Source organism: Canis aureus, chromosome 29, assembly GCF_053574225.1.
Source record: "Canis aureus isolate CA01 chromosome 29, VMU_Caureus_v.1.0, whole genome shotgun sequence".
NCBI lineage: Eukaryota > Metazoa > Chordata > Mammalia > Carnivora > Canidae > Canis > Canis aureus.
The window spans coordinates 28,572,574-28,592,240 of record NC_135639.1 but is presented as its reverse complement, the minus strand read 5'-3'; the positions used below and the strand labels follow the sequence as shown (position 1 = coordinate 28,592,240).

The window sequence follows — 19,667 nt, the reverse complement described above, 5'->3', positions numbered from 1 at the left end:
AAATAAGAGTTGGCCTAGCTGACCTATTAGTTTCTTTTCCAGAGTCCACCTATTCAACCATATTTTCTAGTCCTTAATATCAGGCTTCATGGTTACCCACACATTGTCAGCCCTTCACCAGTGCTCCTGCTGCTTCTTCCCCTTCCGTCCCCAGCCTCGCCCAGCTGCTACTCCGTCTCTTGTTATTTAATCTCCACCGCATCAGTTTCCACCTCTACTTACCTTCTTGTAGGGATTCCAGTTTAGAGAATTTCGGCTCTTCTGTTCTGCTAGGGTTTTATAGTACAAAAGCAGCTTAAAATAAACAGGCAGTTGTCTGCAGCAGGGCTATCTTTTGAGGGTACAGTAACTGTTGAAATTATATTTGACAAGGTGAATTTTTGACTTGAATTTCTTCAGTTAGCCTCTCTCATTTTCTGGAATCTTGCCATTGTTTTGAATAGTCAAAAAGGTACCCTCAGAAATCCAATAAGGTTCAGGCTAAATACATGGAGGGAAATCAAGAAAACATACTCATGGCCCTTAGAAATGCTTTTATTTATAAAATACCTACTTAAATATAAACATCTCTAAATATAAACACTATTCACAAGAGACTCGCATTGCTGCCTTCTGACTGACCCGCAGAGCTAAGGGGTCCACAGGTATCTCCCAATTCATCAGGATTTTAAGGCCAAAGGTGCACTATAAAGGAGCAGGGACTATGAGGTGTTCTTAATTCCCTTAAGACAAAATTCATAGTTTTCTATTCCAAGGTAGACTTCATATCTGGGGCAGAACTTAAGAATAAGAGCCCTGCTAAAACAGAATTTTCAGGGGACAGTCTTGTTGTAAAGATTAGCAAAGATCTTCCTGAGGCCAGAGGGAGGTACAATTAGGCACTTTAGAATCTGTTTGGCTTAGACTAGTCTCTGAGCATGGAGGTTAGTGGTGAAACAGAAAATGCTTATTTCCAAGTTTTGGATAAGCTACCTCTGGGGACTGCTTATCCTAATTCATATAATACACGTGTATTATGCTTTCTGCATCTGTGGATAGTAGTGTGGATGAAGGAGAAAGGCACCCAGTCTGCCATCAGGCCAGACTGATTTCAGCTCACTGTAGGACAAACTTTCCATGGGGCGGCCAGAGCTCTGATCTTGTTCTCCTAGGGAAATCTATCAGTTACTGGGTTGCGGGTATAAAGCCAGGAGACATTACACAGACTCAATAAAGCAGAAGTGACAGAAAAGGGCAGATGGCTGTAGACCTAAAAGGAAAGAGAACCTTTCATAGAGAGGTTGAAGGGAAATAGAGACCCTAAACGCTTTTTAAAAAGAGAAAACAATGGAATTTTGCATGGCCAACCTGGAAATGCAGTATTTGAAATAAATAAGATTACAGACGGTAGGATTTTAGGGACTTTTAGAAATTAGGAGTAGGTGTGATGTGTGAATGTGTGCTAAACACTGAAGCACTGGAACACCAGGTTTGGTACAATCTAACAAACTTCTTGCCACATGCAGAGGCACAATCTAAAAGGGCTCCCAGAGAGTCCTCTTCATCCAAGTCAGTTTCTGGTCATCTGTTCGTGGAGCATGGGACCACCCCAAACTCAGTATGATACAACCAATGCAAACATCTTCTATTGCCGGAGCACATACATATGATACTGGTCTTCCGACTGGAAATGTCTCATTTCCAAAGGCTGACCTAAGACGTGCCTTCTCGTGGTCACTGAATCATTCATAAGCCCCAGGGTCCATTTCAAATTCTAGAAAGTCTAGAGAGCATCAAAGTTGACAATCCAATGGCACAAAACAAGACTCATCTCGTGCCCTGCAGCACTGTGCCATGGTTAAACAATGCAGACAGGGCCTGTGTCCCAGGAGCAGGTGCCCTCTCAGGGGCCACCAGAACCCTTCCACAGAAGGAAGGTAAAGGCAGCAGATTGAGTGGGAAGGAGAACAGGCTCAGGTATATTCAGCTTTGCGGATATAATTGGATGGAACGTAGCCCTTCTTCCCATTAACTTCGGCCAACCACCACTCTGTATTTCCTGTAACATCTTTAAACTCCAGGATCTTGAGTCTCTGATTGGCTGACACACTCAGCTCATTTGGGTTCCGTGCCTTGAAGGTATAGACTGCAAAATAGACCTATGAGAGGGAGAAAAAAGTGAGTTATCAGGAAATGGGAAACTGCTTGGAGCAGTACTGTCCAACAGAACTTCCTGCAGTGATAGGAATGTTCTACACCTGCCTTTTCCAGTATGGCAGCCTCTAGCCACACATGGCTATCAAGCACTTCAAGTATGGCCAGTAAGACCAAGGCACTTAATTTTAAGTTTTATTTCATTTTAACTAGCTTAAATTTAAATAGTGACATAGGGTTGGTGGCTACCCTAAACAGACACGGCAGATTCAAAGAAAACCAAAATTCATATCCTTTTACTCTTTCAGAGTTGCCTTAAAGAGTGGAAGAAGGAACCTTCAGTCAATATGGCATGTGGGTGGTGCTCAGTGATCAGGAGGGGAAGCCGTGAGGCCCACGGGTGCACAAGGATGCAAACACACTCTTAGGACCTGGAGGAGTCCATGAAGCTAGAAGTGAGCTTTTTAAACAAAATCCAAATATAAAAAAGGGCCATCTTCTCTTCCACATGTCTAGAAAGAGTGTCCACTGATGGGCCCAGAATGTGGATTTCTGTCCTGGGCAGTGGGTAGTAACAGAGTCACCAGAGAAAGGACATGCCCTTCGCTCATCTGTAGCACTGAGCAACGTGGCATAGAAGGACAGAGCTCAGAAGCTCGTATGAAAGCTGGTCTTTTGGAATCCAGCACTTGGCAAATACCTCCACAAATCAGCACATGTCTGAGTCTCTCAAAAGCAACCCTGATGGAGATGAGCTCACAGACAGATGTTGTACACATGGAAACTCCCTGCTACAAGAGGGGGCGAAGGCAACAAGTGGGCGAACCAGGGATTCCTCAGCCGTGAATGTGAAAGTGACTTTCAAATACACAGTTTTAGGGGCGCCTGGGTGGCTCAGCGGTTGAGCATCTGCCTTCAGCTCAGGTTGTGATCCTGGAGTCCTGGGATCGAGTCCCCCATCAGGCTTCCTGCATGGAGCCTGCTTCTCCCTCTGCCTGTGTCTCTGCTTCTCAGTGTGTGTCTCATGAATGAATAAATAAAATATTAAAAACAAAAAACAAAAAAAATATGCAGGTTTAAAACATTCAAGATACAAAAGGTATGTTCCAATTCCTAAGACAAAAATAGGCCATTATAAAAAGAATAGGCAAAAGTGAAATGGAGTCAGAATGTTATTTCTAAATTCCAGGGGAAAAAATATAGCCATTTGAATAAAAAGCTAAATAGATAGGATACATGGCAGACTTTATACAATGAGGAATCATGGGTTGGCAGAGTGGAAAAGCTTTTCATTGTAATGCCTTGTAAACACCCGACAATAGGGCAGAAGGGGCCCAGAAACAGCCCCGAAGTGTCAAAAAAGAAGATGCCCAGCAGGTGTGGAGGTGCTCGCTCTTAGAACGAGTTTCCATGTGTGCGTCATTAGATTTGTCCCTGAGCTCAGCCCAGATCACCACGCAGGCCCCGGGCACGCCTCAGATACCCCCACTCCTACACCGCTGACACAACACTGCTGCCACATGTCCCACATGGTGACAAGGAGCACCTACCTGGTTGCCTTCTGCCTCCCTGCTTTCTGGCTCTTCATTTTTGTCTTCTAGAGCCTGGGTTGTTCTTGCACATCCTTTTGTGAGGTCTTTCCCCTGCCCATTTCGCCCTGGTAGGGAGTAACCACCTATTTCTGGATGCCTGGAGTTTCGGTAGCCCCTGAGGGCAGGGGCGGGCTGGCTAATGTCTCTGGCTGCCTCTGGAGAGTCCCAAGACCGGGGCTGGGGGCTGGAGTCTGGGTCTGAAGGGCATCTGGAAGGACTGCTCTCAGAACAACCCAAGTTTGAGGAAGCACTGAGAATTTCTTGGCCCAGTTCCTTTGGTGAAGTTGCATCTTGAGGCTGTTTCTGGCAAGATCCTGAGGTAAAGGACACAGCCATGCTGCCGGGGTTGAAGGTCAAGGTGCCGCTGCTGTTCTGCCGTGGGAACCTGGGAGAGGAGCTGCTCTGCTCCGACTCAGTGGAGGAGTGGCTGCCAACAGAGACGTCTGAGTGGCTGCGGCGGGCGTTGTAGGGCTTCAGGAAGGAGCTGTACACAAAGCCTTGGCTGACTACGGGGAGGAAAAACCAACACAAAGAGCTTTTAATGGAAGGGGGGGTGGGCGGAGTCCACAGGGAAAAAACTATGGTTAAAAGCTAGGTCGGGGCAGCCCAGTGGCGCAGCGGTTTAGCGCTGCCTTCAACCCAGGGCGTGATCCCGGAGACCCAGATCGAGTCCCACACTGGGCTTCTGCATGGAGCCTGCTTCTCCCTCTGCCTGTGTCTCTGCCTCCCTCTCTGTGTCTCTCATGAGAAAATAAATAAAATCTTTAAAAAAAAAAAAAAAAAAAGAATAGAAAGCTAGGTCAAAGGTGCCTGGGTGGCTTAGTGGTTGAGCCTCTGCCTTTGGCTCAGGTCGTGATCCTGGGGTCCTGGGATCAAGTTCTGCATCAGGCTCCCCACAGGGAGCCTGCTTCTCCCTCTGCCTATGTCTCTGCCGCTCTCTGTGCCTTTCGTGAACAAATAAATAAAATCTTAAAAAACAAAAACAAAAACAAAAAAAACCTAGGTCAATAGTGAGAGACATGAAGTAAAATGAGACATTTGATCCCAGGAGACAATGTGGCTCTGCAGCTACCTGCCGGTGTGTTCTTGCTACAGCCTCACAACAGGTGAGTGACAGGAGCCTTCGAAGAGATTCAAGAGGACATTGATAAAAATGACCACATTTTTGAGAATGAGCATATGAAGAAAATTTAACAGGATGTCTACATCATGGAAACAAAGGCTTGGAGAGACTTATCTAAAGGATGTGTTCAGACACTCTGAGTATAGAAAAGGGGATTTTAAAACCATCCTCATAGTGCCAGAGCCCCTCAGATACAGCTGCCGGGCCTTTTCCCATCTGGAGCACTGGTGTGGGAACGTGGTGGACATACTGTGAGAAGAGCCTAAGGTAGGAAGTGATTTATAGGCGTTAGTATGTACACAACACATGCACAGCACATGTTCACTTGAATAAATTACCTAAGATGATGACAAAGAGGGCCCTCAGCTAAAACTTTTAAACATGAAAGACTAAAATCCTTGATCTACAGGAACATTTTTTAATATTAAGAAAGTATCTGTTAAGGCAGGGACCCAGAGTACGTAACCTCAGGTGAGCAAGGGCCATCTCTGTCTTCATCTTGAATGTGTTTTGTTACCTCTGCTGAATGATGAGAAGTCCCCTGCGCAGACGATGAGGGCTAGAGGGTCTACGAGCTGATCCTAACACAGTATTATCAGGCTTTCTGCCACCACTCATCAGGATGGAGTAGATCAAAGCCTCAAGGGTGGAGCAGCTTCTTGACAGCTTGGATCTTTACTAGGAGTCCTTCCACGAACCCATCAGTGGCTTCCCCTGCCTATCACCCTCCACCTTGTCTTCCTTTCCCACTTCCAATCTCCATTCTTTTGGGTAAGTAGGAAGGGACAAACAGGAAAATCCACAAAGTACTTTCAAACTAAGAATGTCACTATTTTCCACTTCAGTGGTGTGAACATGGATGTTTATTATACAGGCCCACAGTCCTTATTTAAAATGCTGAGGGCCAGATGTGTTTTGGAATTCAGACTTTGAATTTGGGAAAAGTAATCAAGTACATATACTGTCTATGGCATGACATCCCCAGCAGGGTCTGGGTCACCACCTCATAACTAAACCCATTAATGTTTCTATAACGTATGACTTAAAAGAGATGAGTTAACAATTATAAGCCTCACAACACCTTGCTTGGATTTTGCTACCAAGTAAGTTCAGATCAGGGACAGTTGTGGCAAATGAATTTGGGGGGGAAAAAACTTTGTTTTTCAAAGCTTTTTGGATTCTTGGAATTGTGGACAAACAATATGGATCAGTTTTATTCTTTTTAACTTGTCTTTAAATTCTATACCTGACAACTCTCCCACCACCCTTGCCACCACCCCCGCCAGAAAAAAGCTGTAAGTTGTTTTGAAAGCCATTCCCTAGTCATGAGGTAAAACTGTTATGGGACAAAAAACTCAAAAATCAAACAAAGAATCCTTTCCTACGGGTTTTAAATTCATTCACACACTCACAAAACCCATTTACAGAACTTAGAAGAGGGCAGCTTATTTTATTTCGTGGTTCATTTAGAACAGGTTGAGAGGGCTCGGGCCCCAGTGGGAGGTAAGTGCTGCCTGAAGAGCCATAAAACATGGCAAGGTCCCACAAGGTGCAAGGTAAGTAATGGAGCCCTCTCTGGAATTTGTAAAAACAAAAACAAAACCAAAGACAGGTTTTGTTTTGGTAATGACTTGGACATTATGGATGGATGGGAACTTATAAGGTTATTTTTCCCCTTTAATCAAAGACTCTTACTTTTTTCTGGCCCGCATAGGATTCAGGTACAGCCAAAAATAACTTTTTCCTCATTGAGAGTTACAGTAATCTGAGATCTAACATTCTTTACCTCCGTTGTCAATCAGCCAGCGGTTCTGACTGCCCATGGGGTCCTTTTTCTTGATCACGCCCACCAGGTCACCTTCCAGAAGCGAGACATCCAAGTCTTGAGCGGCATTGAAATTCCGTTCTGCTTGGAAGAGTTTTTCAGGGGGATACCTCGTCAGGAGGGAGGCTCGGAGTTCTTCCGACTGTAGCATGTAACTTGGCTGAAAGGCAACACAAGAGATATGATCAACAAAAGCCCACCCTGGCCACCATCCAAGTGGCCATATGTAATCCCAGCTCACAGTCCGAGTCTCAGAAATGAGGGTGAGGATAGCCTGCCACTCGCTACTCCCACCAGATGTTTTTGTGCCTGAGTCAGTCCGTGTGGCTGGGAAAAAATCATGATGTCTTAGTTTATGTGTTAGTGCCTTTTAGCTATGAAGGAAATTTAACATACACTTAGTTTCACATGTTTATCTTGTGACCAAAAAATGTGATTAAAGTGCCACTTTGGAGGGGTACCTGGGTGGCTCAATCGTTAAGCTTCTGCCTTTGGCTCAGGTCATGATCCTGGAGGTCCTGGGAATGAGCCCCACATAGGGCACCCTGCTCAGCGGGGAGACGGCTTCTCCCTCTCCGCTGCTCCCCCCTCCCCCGGCTTGTGCCCTCTGGCTCTATTGCTCTCTCAAAAAATAAATAAAATTTAAAAAATAAATTTAAAAAGTACCACTTGGGGTGCCTGAGTGGCTCAGTCGGTAGAGTGTGTGACTCTTGATCTCGGGGTTGTGAATTCGAGCCCGACATAGGGTATAGAGATTACTTAAAAATAAAATCTTAAATGAAAAAAAAGTGCCACCAAAAGATCAAAATATCTAAGTAATATTACAAGATCTTCTGTTTTGCTATATGAATTTAAACAAGAGACTTCCCTTATCTTGACTCCCCCATCTATGAAAACAATTATTATTAATAAAATCAGAAAAAGTAAAAGTAATAATAAATTTGATTCTCCTTTTAAGGAAATATAAATCAATGTCTATGAGATTACATGGAGAAAAATGCTGTAAAAAGAGATCAATAATCTTTTCGAATATGGCCCCATATAATCTAGTGTATCTTATCCTACTTTACAAAATATGGAAAAATTGAGTTCTAAAAGAATATAAATCCAGATTAAAAAAAAAAAAAGTCAGCCATTAATGTTTTGGCCATGAATCAGATAATTACCTGTTCAAACAGGTAATTACATGATCAAACACAGGGAAGCCTGCAAAGTTAACATACCCTTAAATCAGTTTCCTTAATTGGTCAAAAGTATTAATATTAATCCTTTACAAACTCCATTCACTATATAGACTAAGATCTGAGAATGCTTTTCAGAGGGTGTTCTGACGTACATAACAAGTGTGAAAAAGCTACTGGCAGTCAGTAGCCAGCACCAGCAGCGGTGCTCAGGAATAAGAAATGAAGGAGCCCACGACAGACAAGAGAGCTCAATGGCCTTTATTCTCTGTTACGAAGAGAGATTTAAACTCCTATGAAACTGCTCCTCTGTGCACAGAGCCGAGTCCATGAATACTAACGATGACAGCTCATCTGTACAGTGCCTACTATGGGCCAGGCAATTTCTAGGGGCTTTATCCATATGAACTCATTTGAGCCTCGTAACTCAATGCTGTGAGTATAATCCCCGGGGCCTCGTAGACCAGGAGGAGGCTGAGGACCTGCCCCGGGGCGTGGGGAGTCCCCATCGGTGTCGGGCCGAACCCTCTGCACTTCCCACTCTCCCCGACGCCCCACTCACCAGGCCCAGGAGTGGCTTCCGGGCCGACTGGCGGTCCAGGGTTTTCCTCTCAAAGGGCTTCCTGGCAGCCGGAAGCGACTCTGGGAAGAAGGTGAAAACCTGGAGCTGCTGCAGGACTCTGCTGTGCTCTTCGTGGAAGATGGCGATAAGGTTTCCCTCTCTGCCGGCCACTTTGAGTAACTGGAGTCCGTGGGGGGGGGTGGGCAGAGAGAGAGAAAGAAGGGACCGTGGCTGAGAGCCCCCAGGCCTGAGTGGCAGCTCCGGCTCAGTTTCTGCCCACCGCCCGCAGGCCCGGCTGCCCGGCTCTTCTGGGATCTCAGGGAGGAAGGAGCCGTTTGGAGGCCCAGGCACCAGCAAGGACTTGACCTAATGGCCTATTTAATCTCTCTAGTTTGAATAATTTCTCAAGCAGCCCCAGTGTGCATTCCCAGAAAAACACCAGGAGAACCTCAGAGACTTCTCCAAAGTGTGTGGGGGGAGGAGAGGGAGATGGGACAGGACAGACAGACAGCCGCCGCACACCCACCGAGAGCAGCGGCTTCAGCTGCTCCAGCGCCTGGCGCACGAAGTCGCAGTGGGCCTCTGCATAGCCATGGATGCAGTTGGTGAAGAGCCCCTGGGCGTACTGGTGGAACTTGGGCAGCTCGTCCAGCAGCTGCGCATTCAGGGCCTCGTAGTTGTTCCGGGCTGATTGCAGCTCCTCCAGAGTCTTCTTGTCCTTTAACTTCTCTGCCCGTTCTGTGCAGTTGTAGAAGTCCAGAAGCTTATCGAAGCGTTTCTGCACCAGCTTGTGGGGCCCTGTGAACATGCTCAGTAACTGATTAAGGGGAGAGATGACAAGCCGCTCGGTCCGTTCCTTCTGTAAGGACAGGAAAATCAGATTGCTCAGTTGTTCAGTACCCCAAGTTTATGTTTTTTAATTAAGAAATAACTGATGGAATATCAGTTTCAGGTGTACAACAGAATGAGTCAATATTTGTATATATTGCAGAACAATCACCACATGCCAGTTAACATCCATGACCGTGTATATTTGTCATTCTCTGAAATACCCTTCAGGCTGATTTGTTATATCCTGTACCACCTGTTATATACCTGTGCTTCTTTGCTCCTAGCACACCAGCTAAACCCATGCAGATCCACCAGTGTTCTACTTAACCAACACCAGATGGACTCACGCATTTTACAAAACTTCTCAATGTATAACCTTCATCAACCTTTTGCACATGCCGAAGAGTCTGTGAAATATGCTAATCCAGCCTTCACGCCATAGTTGATAACAAATGCTCAATTACACACATCAATGTGAAACTTGCATCACAACCTGTCTGGTATCACTTCTCATGTGTATCATCTACATAGCTTGAATTTAACTGAAGATGTAGCTGCTCCATAAATCTGGGGTAGAGAAGCATTCACATACCCATAATAGCTTTTCTAATCATAACTACTTATTAACACTTGTTTCCACTTTTCAAAAGATTTTTCCCTTGAATTTGTTCTAGAGAGACAGACATTGAGAGGCAGTATATTCCCAAGTGAAGAACATAAATAGGTACTTAGTACTTTACTTTTAATAAGATGCTACTGTTGTTAGAACACCTGTTAGAACCCCATTCATCTCTTCCTACTCAGGATCAAATAATCTCACATCTATATTTAGAATTGCCTGAGCAATTTGGCCTTCAGTACTGTCTTTATAAGGAAGCACTTGCCATCTCAAAGATCCATTGGTTAACTTCTAAATACTATTCCTAAATATTCCTAAATTAGTACTCCTATAGTTTTCTTTGTTCAGTTCTCAATAGTGATAGGAGATTAAATTTCCTAGTTTTCCTTTGTCTCTTCAAACTAGACTCATCACAAACTATAAAAAGAATCTCTTTGAATAACAGAAGCCCAACTTGTCCTTTTAACTAATTAAAAGCCATTGCTCTAAATATAAAACCCCAATATGAATATAGGTAGAGAATGGTATTCCTGATACAGTATGTCTCTGTGGAATTAACTTTTCCATAAGCTGGATGTTTAAGAACCCCAAGAAGAAAGCCATTCTATGAAAAGAGGATTGAAGAAAGAATCACTTACAAAATTTGTGAAGAGCTGATCACTGATGTAGCGATGCACCTTCTCGAACTGCTCCAAGTCTCTGTGTCCCTTCTCCATACACACATCCCACATGCTCACAGCAGCCACCACTTTCACACATGCCGATTCCTGGAGCCAGTGAGAAACAAATGCAGTAAGGCAAACAGAACTATTTAGCCTTCGCCATTCATCCTGGATAGCAGAATGGGGCAAAAAGGAGTCTGTGATTAAAAATTTTCTCTCTAGTGCATTATTTTAGCTTTGAAATAAGCACACTCTCATAAATGATGATTTATGAGACCAGAAAAAAGACTCAGACTCTTACTTACAGAAAAAATGGTGATGGTTTTTATCCGCTCTTTAACAATGCTTCATGTTCCCAATGTGAGGGCTTCTCACAGACAATATAATTTACTAATGTTGTTTATTGTCTCTGTTTCCCTCGCACAACCCCCTAATCACATGTAAGCTCCATGAGGCAAGGGATTTTTGTCTGTTTTGTTCACTGACTCAATGATCATTTGCTGAATAAATGAATATATAAGTGAATGCACAGTAAACTCTTCCTGACTGGTCCTGACAGTTTTTAAACCCCAGGCTGTTTTCTCTGGCTACTTAAACAACGCTGGGTTCTCACCTTCTTTAAGTTAAGGGAATGCCTTCTCACCTTCTTTAAGTTAAGTTTAAGTTAAGGGAATGCCTATTATTTCGATACTAACCCAAATAAAATTTAAATGTACCCAAAACTCCATTATTATATTTCAAGGACAAATGAAGTTCCTAAGCAAAAAACATCTGTGCCTCAAGTATCAGTTTGATTTTACGACCTTGTATTTTATGACATTTGCAGACCTCTTTAAGTCCCACGTCTGTATGTGCAGACATAGTGTTTTGTCAGAAGGATAAATTGCGTAATCTTCCTAATTCCTCCTGAGTGGGAGAATGAAAATGAAACATGACGTTCTCTTATATTCTTTAAAAAAAAATGTCATGAAGTCTCAAAATAGTAGTCCACATGCCATTGCAGATACCAGAGTAAAGTAATGTCTCTCAGCTTCTGTTCTTGCCAGCTCTCTCAGTTGATCCAACTAATTTTATTTGGCAGGGCTTTTCATTTTATGTTGGTGATGAAACTGTCCAACATTTTCTACCTTCATTTCTAGTTAGCTGTCAGAACCAAAATGACCTGCCCATCAAATGGCTGTCAGTTATGTCAACATTATGTCCTCCTTCCACTGCTATGGAGATAAGTCTCTTAAGAGTTGGGAACTCAGGTATATGCTTGCTACACATTTAGAAAACAAGTGGGAGAAAACCCCCAACAGGGAGGCATCGAAAGTAGAGGAATTGTAAGGGAAAGTCCTAGGCCAGGGAACACACTTGGGAATTGTGTATCAACGGTGCTTTTTGCCAAATTTCTTACTTAAAGCCTATATGCTCTTAAAAAGTTTGGGCAGCCCGGGTGGCTCAGCGGTTTAGCGCCGCCTTCAGTCCAGGGCCTGATCCTGGAGACCCGGGATCAAGTCCCACATCAGGCTTCCTGCATGGAGCCTGCTTCTCCCTCTGCCTGTGTCTCTGCCTCTCTCTCTTTCTCTCTCTCATGAATAAATAAATAAAATCTTAAAAAAAAAAGTTTTATAAACCCTAATCTTTATCTGATTGTGTATGTGAAGGGAGAGTTTGCTTTTCAGAAGCCAAAAAGAGAATTTGCTCTTTAGAAGAAATGTAGGGGGCATTTTAAGTCATGGGAATTATTTATTTAATAAATGATGACAATTGGAAAAGCAGGTAAAAAAAAAAAAAAAAAAAAGTCACACTGGATCCCTACCTCAACCTTATACACTAAATTCCAGCTACTCAATGACTTTAACTTTAGGAAATGAAATAATGAAAAACCTAAAACCTGGGAGATATTTATTATCTTGGAAGAGGAAAGACCTTTTCAAGTATGACATAGACCTAGGAAGCCATAAGAGTTCAGACCATGCAAAACTAAAAATTTCTACATGGAGAAAACATTTAAGCAAACTCAAAAGTCAACAGACTGAGAGAAATAGTTGTAAACCATCATCTTACATGCAGGGCTGTTCTATTTTCTTCAACATATACAGAAGTACTCCGGGGCTCCTCCTCCAGCACGGGCTTTTTTTTTTTTTCCCCCGATGCAAACACACGAGGGTTTATTTACAAGCCCGGGCTTGGGTCCAAGTGCCCCCGACACAGCGGAGCAGGGACTTGGACCCCGAGACTAAGAGGCGTAGCAGCTTTATAGGGGCCAGTGGCCCATGGGATATGCAGAAAGATGCACAGTCATGTCGGTCCACACGCAGGTGGCCGATTGAATTACATCTTACCCTATAGTATCCACTTGAGCTGGCCTATTACTTTGGTCAGAATCGGGCGCAGTTTTGGCGGGCACAAGGCAGGGTCACAGTGTTATGAGCCGATTTCCGATTAGGGTGTGCCCAGCGGCCTTTTTTTTTTTTTTTCTCGGTTTTTTAAATGATTTATTCATTGAATGATTTAAGGTGTGTACCACTACTCCAGGTTGGGTAAACCACATTGAAGAATTTGACTGTGGGTCTTTAGATTCAGCCAAATGCTTTCCATTAATTTTGCTCTATAAGGTACTAAACATTATAATTAAGTTTTTAATGCTTCAGCCATGCTCGGAACACTGCAGCAGAAGGATGAACTCAACCCACTCATGCCAAGTTAGGGTGACAGGAACAGATCTAACGAGCTGTGATGTCTAAAAAAATCTGAGAATTCTAGCTTAAAAGATAAAGGGAGGTTCCATTCCCCCAAAGTAAACTGTTAAGTTTTAAAATTCAGCCTACAATGTTCTCAAGAGACTGAAGAAAAAAAAATGTTATTAAAAAAAGGTACCACACAATAAGCAATCTTCCATGATTTGTTTGCATCTAAAATGGCACAAAGGTTTCAAAAATCTAGCAGTCAGAACTAAGTATTCCTATGAGAAATCGATAAAAGACCATCAGATCAATAAATAAGTGCCTCAAAATATAGACATATCAACAGAAAAAGGAATAAAATGACTTAAAGATAGGAAAATATCCTCAACTTCATTCATAAGGAATGCAAAATAAAACTATAAGGAAGTAGCATTTTTAACCTGTCTTGTAAAGAAAAACATTTTGATTTTGGTAACACTGTGTGATGTTAGCAAGGGATGGGGAAACCATTTCATACACTACTGAGAGGGAATTTTCACTGGTACAATGTCTATAAAATTTAATAATAGCAAATTTACACTGCTATATGATTTGGCTCAGCAAATCTAGTACTCTGGTCTCCAGATATATTCTCAGATCAGAAAATGATGCATATACAAGGATATTCCTTGTACCAATATGTGTAATTGTCTGCCACTACAAATAGTTTAAATGTCCATCAACAGAGGAAGCCCGGGTGGCTCAGTGGTTTAGTGCCGCCTTCAGCCCAGGGCGTGATCCTGGAGACCCAGGATCGAGTCCCACGTCTGGCTCTCCCTGCACGGAGCCTGCTTCTCCCTCTGCCTGTGTCTCTGCCTCTCTCTCTGTGTGTTCGCATGAATAAATAAATAAATAAAATCTTTAAAAAAAAAATGTCCATCAACAGGGGACAAGTTTAAATACGTTATGGCACATCCATATAACAAACCATTGTGGAGTTGTTTTAAAAAAGTGCAGTTCTGTGTGCATAGGTGTAGAATAACTTCCAAATAATGCGTGCAAAACTCAAGATGCTCAACAGTGTGTATCACACACACATATACACACACAATCATCTCTAATGAGAGCAGAATCTGACAAACGCAGACTTGTTTCTAAAAGGTGCCTAGGAGGGATCCCTGGGTGGCTCAGTGGGTTTAGCGCCACCTTCAGCCTAGGGCGTGATCCTGGAGACCAGGGATCCAGTCCCACATCGGGCTCCCTGCATGGAGCCTGCTTCTCCCTCTGCCTGTGTCTCTGCCTTTCTCTCTCTCCGTGTCTCTCATGAATAAATAAATAAAATCTTTTTAAAAAATTTAAAAAATAAAAAAATAAAAGGTGCCTAGGAGATGGGTTGGAGAATGATTTTTACTTTTTACTTATCCCTTCGGTATCTTTTGAATTTGTACCATTTTCCTTAAATTAAAAAATGAATTTTTTTAGAAAGCAGAGGATCTCTTTTTAAGGAAGAGATGGTCATATGTGAGGGACAGGGGTACACGACAGGCTTATATAAATGTCATTCTATGAAGCTTACAAGGGAAGGAGAGACGCAAACAGAAAGGAGTCTAGTCCTAAAAGCAACCACCACCTGACTTCCTCAGCTCCTCCACCTCTCTGCATCTGTTCACGGTTCTAACTTTAGAGGTCTTGTGGATAGCAATTACATCAGGAAATTAATATTATTATGAGAAAATGTGCCTCCATGTACCAACCATTCTCGAATTATTCAAGCTTTGAAATGATCTTGACAAAATGGACTGTGACAAGTTGCTTCACAAATACCTGGCCAGAGGAAGAGAGTAAGAAAAAGGTTGGTGGGGGGATCCCTGGGTGGCGCAGCGGTTTGGCGTCTGCCTTTGGCCCAGGGCGCGATCCTGGAGACCCGGGATCGAATCCCACGTCAGGCTCCCGGTGCATGGAGCCTGCTTCTCCCTCTGCCTGTGTCTCTGCCTCTCTCTCTCTCTCTCTCTGTGACTATCATAAATAAAATTTAAAAAAAAATTTAAAAAAAAAAAAAAAAAAAAAAAAAAGTTGGTGGGGAGGATGGTGACCGAGAGTGGGAGGAAAACGCTGGCCACTCCAGAACTAGCTCAGCATGCTCATCATCCAAATGCTGTCACCTCTTAAATAATCTACAGGACTCCCAGGAATAAGTATAGTGGGGCACAGTGGTCGTTTGAGTCCAGATTATTCAGCACACACTCCACAACATGCTGATGAGCAGGAAAACAGAATTATACCCTCTCTGACTCTAAGCAGGGTGCTGTCTTCACTCACCCGGATATGCTGGAGGTAGAGAGACAGGTCTCGGATAAAAGATTTGATCAATCTTTCTTGCATTCGGAAGTTCTTTTCTGTTTCTTCGAATGCTTCATCTTTTATCTGTTCAAAACAAACAGTGCTGTTAGCAGATTTGGATTCCCCCTCAATAGATCTAATTGGCAAAAGTATCTTTCTTAAACATATCTTTTGTCTAAATTTTAAGCCTTTGATGTTTCCCCAGATAATACTGAATTGAATTTAAAGACTTCACCTTGAAAGACCTCCAAAACATACCCGGGCCCTCCTGCCTTCACGCTTTACTTCCTCTGCTCCTGATGGGGAGACATGCTCTGCTCTGGTCAGGATGCTCTCTCTTCCTGATCCCGGTGTCCATATTTGTTCACCCTGGTGCCTTGGCTTGAGCTATCACCTTGCCTGGTAGGCCCTCCCCTGTTCCTCCCAAACACCCCCTTTCTTTGAGGCTGAGATTAAATCTCCTGTCAACATGAAGCTTACTCTCATGCAATTCCTATTTTCTTAAGTACTACGGCACACAGAGCTCAACCTGTGAAACTTAGCAACTGATTGTTTTCTGACTGTCGTTTCCTACTAACTGCGGGAGGTGTATATGCTCAGTAGAATGAAGCCTCATGACTTCAGATCCACTCTCAGCAATGTGGCCGAATGTCTTCAAATAACCAGACTTTATGTTTTTTTTTTAATTTGTGACATGTTGTGTTGAACTATAGTGATCTCTTAAATCCCTTCTAGCTTCCTGTCTACAATTTTGTCTCACCAAATACATAATAAGCTCTTCATGGGTGTCTAAAACCACAGTAACTATTATACAGTGACCAGTTTGTCCTCGTATACATGGTATGCAGCTCACCAAGGCACGTGGAGGGTTGGGTGGGTGGATTCACATACACAGTAGCTGCAGGGTCCTGTATTCACCAGGTGGCAAACACCAAAGAGGTACTAAGAGGGGAATCGTGCCAATCAACACCATGCAGGCTGCCCTGTGGAACCCCCAAAGTTGCCAAAGATTTGCCAAATCTTCAAGCTTGGGAATCTCACCTGTGGAGCAAAGCCAGTGAGGTGCTTCAGGTGACTGCTAACTCGGTTGGATTTCTTGATGATGGAATGGATGTTCAGTTTGGAAATTTTCTCCATGAGGCTATCTTCATCACCCTTTCGATACTTGAGAACTAGGGAGTGAATCAAGAAAGCCCTTCTCTGAGCATGGACAGGCTACAAAACGAGCCACAAAATGAGACCAACAACCTAAACAAGAGCTGGTGCTTGTTTTCAATGAGCTTATAATTGAATAGAGACAAAACATGAATGTAAGTCACCATATGGATGTACAGAATAGTTGACGAAGCAGAGACGGCACAGACTGGAGGTGGTTAGGAGGAAAGAGTGCAGAGGGCTCAGGAGAAGAGTCTAAGATTTGGAGTCCAGGAAACCTCTGAGCTCAATGCCTGGGTCTGTCATTTCAACAAGATGTGTCCTTCCAGAAGTCACTTAACTCCTCTGAGCCTCGTTTTCTTCTCCAATATAGTATAGAAAAGAACACTACTTGCTTTATAAGACCATCTTAAATGGTCTCAGTACAAACAAGATATTTATGTCCAATTGTCTCATATATTAAAATGCTATACAGGAGTCATGGAATTTACTACTGTGTCATACCTTAGGCACAATCTCCAGAAAAGTCTAGAGACATCAGAAGGGTCACAAGGAGAAGACTGCGTGGCACTACAGAGGCACATTTTATTGTAGGAGATGAAGACATTACATTAGTGGATACGAGCCAAGGGGGGGCGGGGGCATACCATTAAGAGACTCTTAATCATAGGAAGCAAACAGGGTTGCTGGAGGGGTGGGGGTGGGAGGATGGGGTAACTAGGTGATGGGCATTAAGGAGGGCATGTGATAGAATGAGCACTGGGTATAATAGAGCTCAGTGTAGGTAGCTCTGCCTTAGCTAGGGTAGCTAAGGTAGCTCAGTGGTTGAGCGTCTGCCTTAAGGTGGTGACCTGGGGTCCTGGGATCATGTCCCATATCAGGCTCCCCACAGGCAGCCTGCTTCTCCCTCTGCCTATGTCTCTGCTTCTCTCTGTGTCTCTCATGAATAAATAAATAAAATCTTAAAAAAAAATTACTGATGAATCACTGACCTCTACCTCTGAAACTAATAATACACTGTATTTAACCAATTGAATTTAATTTTTTTTAAAAAGGAGGTATGAATCAAGACAAAGGGCTAGATGGCCTGAGAGCTTTAAAGGCACAGTCAACATTGTATAACCAATGTGAGCGATGTGGTGGAAGTAGAAGGTAGAGAAAGAGGTTATACTATATTATGGATTCTTTAAGGATATGACTATCAAATCAATTTATCATGGTCACAATGCTGTACTCATCGAGGGTTCAAATTAGAGCCCCACAAGAGGTTTGATGAAAAAGAAAAGAAATGGTTTAGTTCCTTCCATATTATAAGAAAGTGCTGGGTGGTTTGCAACTGACTACACACTGCTTGGGGGGGCGGGGCTCAGACCAGAGAGGAGTCACGTGACCCAGAGACTAGGTAAACTGGGGTTTTCTGAAGAGGCAAAGTCCTAACTTAAATGGAGGTAGTAAAACATCCTACAGGACATGCAGGAAAACAAGTCAAAGCATGGGTTGAAAACGCTTGCCCTTCCATGAGCAGAGAAAGCAAACGCCAACGCCTGAATGAGCCACTCTCCATATCCTTGGGAAAGACACTCATTGCTACAAGTTTGATCACAGATGCCTTACTTCCAATATTCCACGGTTGTACTTTCATTATTTTATTGCTTTCTTTTTCATACCCCATTTTCCTATTTTTTTTAATAAGATTTTCTTTGTTTAACAGAGAGGGAGAGCGCGTCAGCACGGAAGCGCATATGCACACGCACTAGCGCAAAAGCAGAGGGACCAGTAGGCAAAGGGAGAGGGAGAGGCAGGCTCCCCATGGAACAGGGACCTGATGTGGGGCTCCATCTCAGGAGCCTATGATCACAACCAGAAGGCAGACGCTTAACTGACTGAGTCACCCAGGCACCCCACAGTTTCCCCCCATTCTGCCGCTGTTTCTTCAACACAGCCCCATTGCCCACCCTCTGCCTTGCCCATCTCTGGTGACGGAATAATTCTTTTGAGAAGAGCATTGTCAAGGGTGTATCTCCTTTTCAGCAACTATGCTTTTCTTACCCAGGTCCTTCCGCCGTTTGTATTCATTAATGTTAACGTTGATCTCCTTGACTGCAAGGACTGCGCTGGTTAAGGGCGCTTTATCAGGGTGGGATTCTGGGGTGGAATTCAGCAACTCCATGAGCAGCAGTGGGTAGCGCATTACTCTCTGGACCGGTTTGATGAGGAAGGAGCCCAGGTTAATATAATTTGTACATCCCCTAATAGAAGAGGAAAAAGAGACTTTAAATCAAATGTCAAAATACAGGGCCTAATCAGGGAAATAAAAATCAAAACCACAATGAGATACCACCTCACACCAGTCAGAATGGGTAAAATTAACAAGGTAAGTAACAACAAATGTTGGCAAGGATGTGGAGAAAGGGGAACCCTCTTGCACTATTGGTGGGAATGCAAGCTGGTACAGCCACTCTGGAAAATAGTGTGGAGGTTCCTCAAGAAGTTAAAAATTGAGATGTCCTATGACCCAGCAATTGCACTATTTACCACAAAGATATAGATGTAGTGAAATGCTGGGACACCTGCACCTTGATGTTTATAGCAGCAATGTCCACAATAGCCAAACTGTGGAAGGAGCCATGATATCCTTCGACAGATGAATGGATAAAGAAGATGTGGCATACATACACACACCAATGGAATATTACTCAGCCATCAGAAAGGACAAATACCTACCATTTGCTTTGACAAGAATGGAAATGGAGGGTATTATGCTAAGTGAAATAAGTCGCTTAGAGAAGGACAACCATCATATGGTTTCACTCATATTCATATGTGGAATATTAAGAAATAGTGAAAGGGATTATAAGGGAAAGGAGGGAAACTGAGTGGGGAAAAATTAGAGAGGAAGACAAACCATGAGAGACTCCTACTAACTCTGGAAACAAATAGAGGGTTGCCGAAGGGGAAGTGGGTAAGGGAAAGGGTAACCGGGTGATGGGCAT

At 43.4% G+C, this 19,667-nt stretch overlaps 1 protein-coding gene across 3 annotated transcripts in view; it reads right to left on the bottom strand.

The window, feature by feature from the left end:
• Positions 1-518: 518 nt before the first annotated feature.
• Positions 519-19,667, bottom strand: part of DNMBP (dynamin binding protein) — a 107,624-nt gene continuing 88,475 nt past the window's right edge. For all 3 annotated transcript variants that reach the window (XM_077878015.1, XM_077878016.1, XM_077878017.1), the window contains 9 exons: positions 18,724-18,923; positions 16,561-16,691; positions 15,499-15,603; positions 10,505-10,633; positions 8,943-9,275; positions 8,417-8,596; positions 6,635-6,833; positions 3,684-4,231; positions 519-2,138 (listed from right to left, as the gene is read on the bottom strand). In XM_077878015.1, coding sequence (XP_077734141.1) covers positions 1,953-2,138; positions 3,684-4,231; positions 6,635-6,833; positions 8,417-8,596; positions 8,943-9,275; positions 10,505-10,633; positions 15,499-15,603; positions 16,561-16,691; positions 18,724-18,923 — 2,011 coding nt within the window. In that variant the 3' untranslated portion in view covers positions 519-1,952. The remainder of the gene's footprint in view (positions 2,139-3,683; positions 4,232-6,634; positions 6,834-8,416; positions 8,597-8,942; positions 9,276-10,504; positions 10,634-15,498; positions 15,604-16,560; positions 16,692-18,723; positions 18,924-19,667) is intronic.